The 12,410-nt window shown below is 36.2% G+C and overlaps 1 protein-coding gene across 1 annotated transcript; it reads right to left on the reverse strand.

Annotated features, from left to right (window-relative positions):
- Nucleotides 1-7,643: 7,643 nt before the first annotated feature.
- On the reverse strand, nucleotides 7,644-9,665 carry LOC130238622 (polymeric immunoglobulin receptor-like). Its single transcript, XM_056469700.1, has 5 exons — nucleotides 9,609-9,665; nucleotides 9,484-9,487; nucleotides 8,186-8,485; nucleotides 7,774-8,082; nucleotides 7,644-7,687 (listed from the first exon to the last, which is right to left on the reverse strand). Exons 1-5 carry the CDS (start codon nucleotides 9,663-9,665, stop codon nucleotides 7,644-7,646), a joined length of 714 nt encoding a protein of 237 aa, XP_056325675.1.
- Nucleotides 9,666-12,410: the final 2,745 nt, after the last annotated feature.

Here is a 12,410-nt window from a genome sequence, read left to right on the forward strand (position 1 = left end):
ACAGAATGATTGAAATTCTGTTGTTGCCTCTAATATGAAACCACTGTAGATTCAGCCTACACTCAAAAAAAAGTATGTTTGCTGTTTGTTCAAACTACTTATTTAAAATCAGCTGAAATAAAAAAAATTTCAGGGGGGAAGGGGAGGGGGCTCAGGGACTGATGTTTATAAAGTGTTTAATCTTTAAAATAAATCATTGTAATAGCTGAATAAAAGAAACAAACAATACTCATTACACATATCCTTGAAATTATGTTAAACAAATGCTCATAATAAGCCAGTAAACCGATAAATACACATTTACAGTCGAATAACACTGACAATATTTAATGCAGATAAAGCATTTATGATTTAATGAAATACAACAACGTCATAGGCGGACCGTGTGTAAGGCTGGGGAAGAATTAGCCTCCCCCTGGCCAGAGACCACGGAGATAGCAGCAAAGAAAAAAACTGCATTGAAAACATGTAACGGGTGTAAGGCAGAATATGATGTTGATGATTAACAGAACACTTTAGTTTTTGTAAGTTTTTGTAAATTTAAAGCCCCCTACACACAAAAATGGAACTGTCCAACTCCGCACTTTGCCCTAATGAGCGCTGTTTATTACTGGAGTTGACAGCAACTCTGAAAACGAAACCAAAAGTGCTGGCCAGCGGACTTTTCTGATATGCTGGTCAATGACGTAAGTAATAAAATGACAAATGAATATTACGAGAGAGGTATTATAATATATTATTCTGGTTTCATTTGTTTTCCACATTAAATGAAATGCCTTATTTTGGTAGTTTGGAAGTCGATCGGAGTACTCGTTTTACATTTCAAAGGTCTGAAAAATATAACAGGACATTATATGTTGATCTTATTTACAGTGTTGGGGGAAAGGTAATAGGCAGTCATTACAATCTAAAGTCACTAAAAAAATTAGCTAAATGTGTTACTTAATTACTTATCAGTTTTAAGGAAAGTAATGTGAAAGTATGTGTTATTTATTTATATTCGTTTAAAGAGTAGTTTTAGGCTTATTACACTGCTTATTTGCAGTTCTCCAGCATAAACTTAATTTTTATTAAATGAGCATGATTCAGTATACTTGTACTTTACTTTATTTCATCAAATGTAGGCCTACAGATTATTTGGTTGCATTCGAAACTTCCTTTTGAAACTACATTCTTCACCCGTCATCATTACTGATCTGTTTGTCCTACCTACTGGCGGATAATGATTTTGCATTTTCTACAGGGGTGGCTACGCAGCATAATTTCACGAAGTCAAGATTTTAATAATGTTTTAATTTGTATTTTAAAATAATATAAATTAATTTAAACAAACAATTAATCATGCAAGTTAATGGCTACTGGATCACCATTACTCCGCAATGGTTGCCTCTAATTTAATTGCAATAACTTTACCACAGCCTGTGATGATGCAAATAAACACCTAGTTTATGTTGTCATATTTTCATGTTTTTTTGTTGTTGTTGTTTCTAGTTCAATAAAAAAAATTCAGTATCCGAATCACAGTTTTAAAATGCTTATATTTTAGGGGTGGGCGGTACACCGGTGTCATAGTCATCACCGGTGTGACATTGCGCCACGACATGGATTTTCTAATACCGTCAATACCGTAATAAATTAATTATGCGCCTTGAACGGCTGCATTTACATCAATAATAGCTAATTCTAAATAATTAGGCATTCAATTTTCTTCAAACGTTCAGTTGTGGTCTGAATACATGTCCTTATACTACAGGGCTCGAAACTGCAACCATTTTGGTCGCATGAGCACCCGAAATTTAATCTATGCGCCCTCATAATATATTTGGGAGCATTTGCGTGTCTGAATATAATGGTTGTAGTGCAATCTGATTTGATTTTCTCTAAAAACTTGCTGAATCGCTCTACCCTGCTGCTGTATTGGTTTGTATTAGCTGTCAGTCACTCAACGCTTCCCGCTGTCAGATAACAGGGAGCTTTTGTTACTGCAGGAAATGTAAACGGCTGAAGAGTGAAAAGTGCACAGGTTTGCAAACCTCACCTAAAGTTATAATAATAATAATGGCGCAGATGACAGCGATCATGACATGAGGTAAATGTTGATCCGCCAGCTGAGATCAATCGAGTGTTTTCGGAGAAAGTGCCTGAATCTCGATGCGTTGCATTCACCGCGTGTTCAGCGCAAATGTCCGCTAAATATAAAATCTAACACTATACACATCATCGCCAAAGAAACTCACCTTTACTAAGTTTACACTGAAACTACGGCTCATAACAAAGAGCGGAATTGCACTGGTGGACATCACGAGAATCCTGCTCTGTCTGCTCATAAATTGGTGCGGCTGACTCGTCCGCTTTATTCCACCAACACAGAGAAATGAAGATCAGCTCATAACGAGACTGAGCATTTACAATGACCCAAACCAAAACTTTTAAAGAGTGATAGAAGTGAGACTTTCTTTTGTCCGTTCTTCCTTGAAATGTATATTTGCTATTGAAAGTAATGCCATGATATTATACTGTCACCGTTCAAAAGATGAAAAATACCGTGATATTAATTTTAGGTCATATCGCCCACCCCTAGTTATATTTATATATTTATTGCTGAATTACAAGTTCAGTTTTCGATTGGCTTCGTGACAAAGTGAATGATTTCGGATTCTTGACACATTTTTGCAATTTATTTATTTATTTTTGCAAAAGGGTTGGATGCTCAAAAATGTCAATTGTTAAATCAATTACTATATTACCAGAAGTCATTTGTTGAATATAATAGACGGTTGTTAATAGGCGTAGCTTTTGTTGAAACCTCTTCTTGGTCAGTCGCAAATCTTTTTAAATGCATTAAAGGGCAGCACATATCTTAGCCTTACGCTGGAGTTTGTTCACCCTTCGCCAATGAACAACGTCCTACTAGACTGCAAAATAAACAGCTTTAACAATAATTTAATTTTAGTACAATAGTCTTTTGTACAAAACTAACAAATAATGTGGACAACACTGATATTCAAAATCCTTATATATGCGCTAACAATTAAACACTAACCAAAAGACCATCAACAAACCATAATCTGTCAAGTTAAACAAAGTCTTTCAAATTTCGCTGATTAAAGTATAAACAATAGCTTGTGCCCTTCATCAGTCAGGAGCTAAAAGTGGGGAAAACCTTTTTGACTGCTTTTGAATTCGTTCGAGATCACCTTAAAGTTCAGATTTTTCCTTCTGTAGCACTAATCACTTCACCAAAGACTTCTTCAATGTTTACACTCCAATGCCTACCACCCTCTACTGGATGGAGGTAGAAGTGTCAGCAAATGAACGATTTAAAGGGCACCTATTGTACCCCCATTTCAAGATTTAAGAGAAGTCTTTTGTGTCTCCAGAATGTGTAAATTTCAGCCCAAAACACCCATTACATTATTATACCTTTCAGATGTGTGTAGTTTTCAGTTCTGAGCATCCTGTAGCTGTTTTTGTGGCCTGTGACTTTAATGCTAGTTCTCCCCACCCACCGTTCCCACGTGCCTGTCCGAGTGTGCCTCAGTCTCTGCCTCGGGTGCGTCAGATTAACAGCACAATGACAGATATGAAGGAAGCAGATCTTACGTAACATTGGTGAGAAATACTAGTAAGTACTTTTCCAATGATTATTTGATGTATTTGTTGTAGAGTTAATTCAAGACGTTTGTTGGGTCACACACAATGTCATTACAAAGTTCAGGCCCAACACACAGACACAGCAGACACAAACACACGGTGCACGCTTTATCTTTGCATGCAAATGTGACAGGATACACATTAATATCCACTGCTGTGTGAATATCCGTTATGTTAATGTACAAAACAAACCTGATGTAACGTCCACAAACTGGGATTGAAGCGTCTTCCTTTATAATTGTGCTGACATACGGCTGTGGTGATAAAGATAGTAAAATCGCTGTAATTCCAACCCAATCTCACGGCAATTCATAACTTTTTGATTTAGTGGCTAATTCGTACGAATTCATACGATCTAATTCGTACAATATAGTACAATTTGCTCATCCTCCAATGACGGTTGGGTTTAGGGGTGGGGTTAGGTGCCACGCCTCCTTTTTAAAATCGTACAATTTCGTACGAGTGAACTCGTACGAATTCGTACGAATTAGCCACTAAACTGTCAAAACGTAAAATACTTATGTTTTCTCGTGAGATCAGGCTGGTAATTCATTACAAACATGCACTGTTTTACAAAAAAAAAACTGTGTTAAACTTGTAAAATTCACTCCCCTGCTGAAAAATCCATCTTAAACCAGCCTAGGCTTGGTTTAGCTGGTTTTAGTTGGTTGACCAGCCTGGTTTTAGAGGGGTTTTGGCCATTTCCAGGCTGGTTTCCAGCCATTTCCAGCCATGTCTTAGCTGGTCAGGCAGGAAAATGACCAGCTAAAACCAGCTTGACTAGTCTGGGTTAAGCTGGACATAGCTGGTTTTGGCTGGGCTCCCAGCCTGGCTAGGCTGGTCAAGCTGGTTTTAGCTGGTCATCTCCCAGCCTGACCAGCTAAGACCAGGCTTGAAATGGCTGGAAACCAGCCTAAAAATGACCAAACACCCTCTAAACCCAGCCTGATCGACCAGCTAAAACCAGCCAACCAGCCTAGGCTGGTTTAAGCAGTTTTTTTCAGTAAGGACTCTTGATCACATTTGATGATGATGATTGATGATCACAGAGAGCTGAACAGATCTTTTAATCCAGGTTGCTTTGCGCACGTCTTGACTTGTTGATATGATTATACGCATTACTACTGAGACATGTTAATACGCAGCTGTCAATCAATTTGGATTGTGTATTTCAATCAATTTGAAAATGGATATTGAATCTGCCAGTTTACTAGTTAAAAAATTGGAATCAGAATAATTTATGTAAAAACATGATCGGTGCATCACTACTTTACAATATTTTCTTTTGTGTTTAATAGATGAAAGAAGCTCAGATGGGTTTTCTAACAGTGAAGGTAGAGTAAATCATGGCATAATTTTAATATTTGGTGAACTATCCCTTTAAGAGTTTTACTGAAGCATAAGTCTATAGATTTTGGGATTTGTTAGGCAATGGACAAAAGACTCTTGCTAACTGTTAACCAAAGATGTTCAATACACTGGTAATGATTTCTGTAAATTACACAGTATTTAACTGTAATTTGAACTGTATTTTACCATGGGACAGCTATGCAGTATGTTACTGTATTTTAAAAGTGCACCGTGAAAATAACTGTATATTTTACAGTAAATATATACATACAATTCTGTGAACACATATAGAGTACAGCAAGATAAATGGTGCTGTAAATGTAAGTACAGTATTTTTGCTGTAATTGATTTACAGCTTGGTGAACTGCTGTCAGTGGAAAATTGTTAATGGTGTATTTTCTAGCTAAAAGGATTCTGTATCATTTTGAATAAGTGTTTTTGGATACTATATAGGGTTTTGGTATCTTTTTTTTTATTAATATGCATGACCCTGCAGCATTTGATTGGCCACAATGTTTCCTACTAAGATTACAACAAAATTGTCATACCCTGAAGAGGCATGTATCTTTTGTTAGTTTAAGGTGTACATTGTGAAATTTGTCATGCATGTTTGTAATGAGGCAACAAACACATGTAAACTACAGAACATGAGTGTTTATGCATTGCGTCATATCACTCAGCTCTTACAGTGATTTTTCTTGAGAGATCTGTTTATGAGGAGGTTAATAATAATTCCTGCCTTTGTTTTTATATATCTTAAACATAGAAATTACAACTCTTAGCACATCTCTCTCGGTCCCTTTTGTCGAGTATAGTTGTGATTTAGCCTAAATTTCATCCTCAACGTAACTCAGGAGCAAACTCTGGTGGCATAAATATATCTTACTCACTCATATAAACCTCTCTAACACTTCAGTAAAAAATCTGTCAATAATAAGAATCTACCTAAATTGATTTTAATATATTTGGACTAATTAAGTATGATTATTTTAGCACATGTGTATTTCAGAAGACATCATGCTGTATGTATGTGTGTGAGTGTGTGAGAAAGAGAGTGAGAGAGCAGGCCGTGACACAAGTAGAGCTAATTAATATGCACAACCATGCCAAATATGATCAATACAACACTTTTTTTAATCTAGGGGTAATTCCTGTGCTTAAAAGTGATCATATCCAGCCATTTCTGGATACATTTTGAACTAACCTAAGCCACATATTATACAGAAACAAAAAAATGACCATATTGAATGAATGAACTATGTTTGGCGCCTTTATTTATAAAGTCAACAGTTGTGTGATTCCTGATGTTTTGAAATGTGTTCAGATTTTATAGGTTGTCTTAGTCTATTCCAGCCTTTAGAGCAATTTTCTAAGTTGTCACACTGTGATTGCTGCAGAGATTAATAAAGAGAGCCTGATGTATCTGCAGCAGTATCATTATTTACTACTTGAGAAACAAGAAAGAAACTAAACAGGACAAACACATCGCCCTTTACAAAAAGACACTTCATTTCTGTTGAGCTTTTTCTATTGAAATACCAGCACAATCGCACGGCAATTCGTAACTTTTTGATTTAGTGGCTAATTCGTACAAATTAGTACGATTTGCTCATCCCCCAATGACAGTTGGGTTTAGGGGTGGGGTTAGGTGCCACGCCTCCTTTTTAAAATCATACAATTTCATACGACTAAACTCGTACAAATTCATACGTATTAGCCACTAAACTGACAAAACGTAAAATACTTACGTTTTCTCGTGAGATCAGGCTGGATATACAGATATTTTAAGCTCAGTCTATTGGTTAAACATGATGCAACTCAAGAGTTCACACTTAGCTGATGATTGATTATAAGCAAGTTTGGCATGCTGTCACGGGAGAGAGCCCTGAGCCCAAAAGGTCTCTGAGCCCTGGGCTCCCTCCCATTTGCTGGGCGAAAGAGGAGCTTTGAGCTCAGGTTGATCTCGACAACTTCCCCTTTGATAAGAGATGATGACTAAAATGATTGTTAGGAAGAGATATGCAGCTGGATCAGAGTTTTACTGTAGTGCTGAATTTAGATTGATCAATTCACTTGTAGAGCATGTTTTTTTTTTTGTAATGTGGGAGGAAACCGGAGAACCTGGGGAAAACCCACGCGATCACGGGAAGAACATGCAAACTGCACACAGAAACGACAGCCGGCCTGATAAAGGACTAGATCCGGTGACGTTCTTGCTCTAAGGCAAGGGAATGAAGGGAAAGGTGGAGAAGTAGGGGTGGAAGGGGGGTCGAATCAAAGATGACTGTAGTGAGAAACCCTGGCTCTTTATAATGGGTTAGGAATCGTCTGATTGGTGGATAACACATAGCTAATGCAAGACCAGTCGTGTTCAATCATAAGCACGTGATCCTCTCGAAATTAGTTTATAAATAAACTTCACAAAGTGTAAAGCTTTTAATCAAACACCATTATTTTCTTCTACTTCTGGGACAAACAGAAAGACCCTGTGTGCCACCTGAAACAAAGTACAAGTGCAAACCATCAGCAGACAAATATGAGAACTAAATATGTTTCTGTATCGCTTATATTTATACATCTTAAGCACCTGAAGCGTTTCAAGTTTTGATGTTGCTAAAGCATCTTGATAATGAAAACACTCACATGTTCTCCTCAATCACAGATTGGCTGGCAACGTACATTTCTGTCAAAAGTTAAAAAATAACAAGCTTGTTAGATTTTGACTTTAATATGGAAGCAAAACCTTTAGAATTATTGACAGAGAATTACCTGCTTTTGTCTTTGTTACAGTGAGCTGAACAGGAACCTGCAGATCTCCAACAGAGCAGTAATACCATCCAGAATCAGAGAGTCTCAGTCCAGTCATCAGCACAGTGAAGGAGCTTTCACCATCATCACTGATCTGCACTGGTGGATTCTGGGAAGTGTCAGTCTTCTCCTCTGCGAAACACTTCTGATCTTTCATTCTGCACCACTGTTTGGTTTCATTCTGATATGCAGAACTGTAGAAACACTGGACTCTGACATTACCACCTTCATGTCCAAACACACTGCTGTTCATCACAGACACATCAGGAGCTGAAACACAGATACATTCTGAATTATGCAATTTTGTTACATCAAAACTTCTGAGAGTTAAGAAGCCACACACAAATGAATACCGCTAATAAGCCTTCTTTACCTTCTTGTACTGTTAAATACAAAGATTTTCTGTCACTCTCTGAAGCACACCAGTAATATCCAGAGTTGGAGGACTTTGCTTTGTTGAGTGTCACAGTAAAACTATTGTCAGCTGGAAAATCAGTTATTGTCCACTTGCCAGTATGGTTTGCACGTGCTATAGTTTTGCAGGTAAGCCAAGCTTTCCCTTTACACCAGTTCTTTGAGTGTAGTTCATCCTTATTTTCATACAGACAGGGGATTGTTATGGTTCCTCCATTACTCACAGTAACACGATCTAAAGTCTTCATGCACAGAGTTCCTGAAAACAACACAAACAAATATTTAAACATTACTCATAGGTAGAGTGGGAGAAATAAGTATTCAACATGTCGCCTCTTTTCTCAGAAACACATTTCTGAAGGTACTGCTGGCTTAAAAGGTTAATAACAACCAAATAAACCCATACTGTATATGCAAAGAAAACAAAACTAATTCGTTTACAATTTAAGTTCTGTGTAATAAAATGAAATGACACAGGGAAAATGTATTGAAAGGCAGCGAAAACCCAGACAGCAGCTGAAATCTCTCAGTAGTTCTTCAGCAACCCTCTGCCCTTCATCATTGTAAATGAATATCAGCTGCTTCAGTCCAACATCTAGATTAGGAGGATGATGAAGATGAAACCAGAGTGGACATTTCAGCAAGACAATGATACAAATACAGCTAAGGAAACTCTCAAATGCTTTCAGAGAAAGAAAATAAAGCTGTAGAATGGCCCAGCCAATCACCTGACTTGAATCCAATAGAAAATACAAAATAAAGATCAGATTTTAAGGCGAGCCGCACATAACCATCAAGATTTTGACACTCTGTTGAAGTCTGTGTGAAAAACTCACACCTGAGCAACGCATGTGACTTCATTCTCCACATGAGAGGTGTCTTTAAGTTACCATCACTAAAAAACCTTTCATATAAAGTCTTATTTATATTTCAGTAGTTCAGTACTTTCTCCTTGTGTCATTTCATTGTTATTACACAACTCATTTATCAGATTTTATTTTTTGTTTTATTTGTTTGTATTGTTTAGGTTTTCAGCAAAATCTGGTTCAATTCTTCAGAAATATTATTCCCAGAAAAAAACATGACATGTTCAATAGAAAACATTTTGAAAAAATAATTGACGCTTTTATTACCTCTCTGTTGGACTATTGTAACTAGATTTTAGGATCAATCAGACAACTCTATACCGCCTACAGTTAGTTCAAAAAGCTGCTGCACAGCTTTTAATGAGTACCAAAGTATATGACCCCATCACACCAGTCTTTTAGACACAGACACATCAGACACAGTCACACTATTTCTTTGCACTGGTTGCCTGTGCACTATTGTGCATCATTTTAAAATTCTTCTCTTGGTTTTTAAATCACTAAATGGCTTGGCACCTTCTTATCTGTCAGATCTGTTGACTGAACATCAGCCTGGTTGGTCTCTTCAGCCATCAAACCAGAGATTATTTTGCATTCCTAAATTAAGGCTGAAATGCCGGGGCGATCGTGCCTTCGCAGTAGCTGGTCCTAGATTGTGGAATGCTCTGCCCCTTTGTATTAGATCTATATCATCTCTGTCTGTTTTTATATCTAGCTTGAAAACGCACCTCTTTGACATTTGGCATTTGATCAGTGAGAATTGTTTTTTATAGCTGTAAGTTTATATCTTTCTCTTTGTGATTTGTCTTGAGCAGCACATTGGTCAACCTTTGGTTGTGTTTAATAGTGCTATATAAATAAAATTGACATTAATATAATTATTTCCCCCACTGTATGTTTATAGGTATCTTTACTCTTTTCTTGTTAAAATATTCTATTACTATATTGTTTAAAGTGCTTAAAAAATGGGTGTAGTTTGTTTCAAAATGAATATGAACATATCTAAAAAGATGGTATCTTTCTTGAAAGTCAGCATGCTGATTATGAAACTTTTTTCCCCAGTTAAAAATTTATGTCGCAATTTTGTGGTACTGAAAAAGGAAAGAAAGAAAGATAAAAAGGTGTCTGTTAAAATATGAAATTAAATATATTTCCTTTATGTACTAATTATATGTAAAGTTGAAATCAGAATTATTAGCTCCCCTGTTTATTTTTTTCCCCAATTTCTGTTTAACGGAGAGAAGATTTTTTCAACACATTTCTAAACATAATAGTTTTAATAACTCATTTCTAATAACTGATTTATTTTATCTTTGCCATGATGACAGTAAATAATATTTGACTAGATATTTTTCAAGACACTTCTATACAGCTTAAAGTGACATTTAAAGGCTTAACTAGGTTAATTAGGTTAACTAGGCAGGTTAGGGTAATTATTCAAGTTATTGTATAATGATGGTTTGTTCTGTAGACTCTCGGGGAAAAAATTGCTTAAAAGGGCTAATAATTTTGTCCCTAAAATGGTTTTAAAAAAATAAAAACTGCTTTTATTCTAGCCGAAATAAAACAAATAAGACTTTCTCCAGAAGAAAAAATATTATCAGACATACTGTGAAAATTTCTTTGCTCTGTTAAACATCATTTGGGAAATATTTAAAAAAGAATAAACAATTCAAAGGGGGGCTAATAATTCTGACTTCAACTGTATATAAACAAAATTATATGGAATAATTTCAATGTGACATGCATCTAACTGACCCTGCAGTGTCTTCAAATGAACAAAAGCAAAAAGAAAGAACTTCAGCTACAGAAAGCACAAAATAATAATTTAGCATATACAAAAACAAGCTTAAACATGTATCTAAATGTTTGTCTGTAACTTACCTGAAGTATTTAGTAAAACACCAAAGAGAATCAGAAATGGAGCCATGTGATGATGGTCGGAGTGAGCAAAAGGCAGATGCTGAAATGAACATTGCACTTCCTCACTGAGAGGTTTATCAGATAGAAATGAGCTGCTACTTCTTATCAAAGACAGATCCTGTCAGTGCATAACTCATTATGTATAAGGTCTTGCAAAATATCAATAAATAAAAGTGCTGATTTTCTCTAGCAGTAATATTTCTAGGACCAATAAGTCTGTTTTTGTATGAGTAGTTTCACAACTGTCTTCCACCAGCTCTGTTTTTTTTTGTTGTTTTTGTATATGTGAACACAGCAATCACACTCAGATCTGGCAACAAAACAATCGACTGAGAATGATTCCAGCTTGGAAACATTTTCATGTGGTAAGAAAACTATTCAAAGGATCAATGAAATAAGTTTTACAGCACTGCATAATGAGTTATACAGTGTGTGGAAAAAAGCTATGTTTGTTTTTCTAATGCTTTTCAGAAGGAATATATGTTAACCTAGAGCAAAGTCAATGTAAAATGCTTACAATTGCCAATATATATATATATATATATATATATATATATATATATATATATATATATATATATATATATATATATATATATATATATATATATACATTAAAAAAAATTATATATATATATATATATATATATATATATATATATATATATATATATATATATATATATATATATATATATAGAACAATGGTCAAAAAAAATCTTTAAAAAAAGAGAATATAATAAACACATGCAGACCAATAAGATAAGTTTACATCAACCCAAGCTCATTCTGAAAACGTACCTCCATGGACGTTTCTGGAGACCGCGAAATACGTCCCAGCGGTATGTTTTTCTGCAGTTTTTGTTTTCGCGAATCCGCCAGAGGTCGCCGTGTACGCACAGGATCTCAAATTTCCCTCGCGAGTGCCATTCGCGCCTAATGTTCTCGCGTAAACCCACCACAGGCCGCTGTCGACTCACTTTTGGACAGACTTTCTGACTGACTGAGCGAACGATCGGCTGACCCACCCTCCCCCCTTCCCTAAACCCAACAAATTTTATCGATTGACCCGCCCACCCACTTCCCTAAACCCAACCAACATGTTTCAAAAGCAATCCAAAAAAATAAAAGCCCTCGTCTGACTTTTTTTTTTTTTTTACCACATCCTCACCCTGCTACTCACTTGTTTGTTTTATATTTTGGATTCTGTTTTTGTCTTACCTGCTTTCTGGAACCGCTCTTCACCGGACTCGAACCTCCGTCTTCGTGGTCAACTCCTCTCTGCATCTCAAATCCGCCGACGGACGCACTAACGGGACAAACTGATTGCAGCTGGAATGCCGCCATACGGAGGAAATCGGTCAGCTGGTAAGCACGAAAAGGAACGGCGTCACA

The sequence above is a fragment of the Danio aesculapii genome, chromosome 2, assembly GCF_903798145.1.
Source record: "Danio aesculapii chromosome 2, fDanAes4.1, whole genome shotgun sequence".
Taxonomy (NCBI): domain Eukaryota; kingdom Metazoa; phylum Chordata; class Actinopteri; order Cypriniformes; family Danionidae; genus Danio; species Danio aesculapii.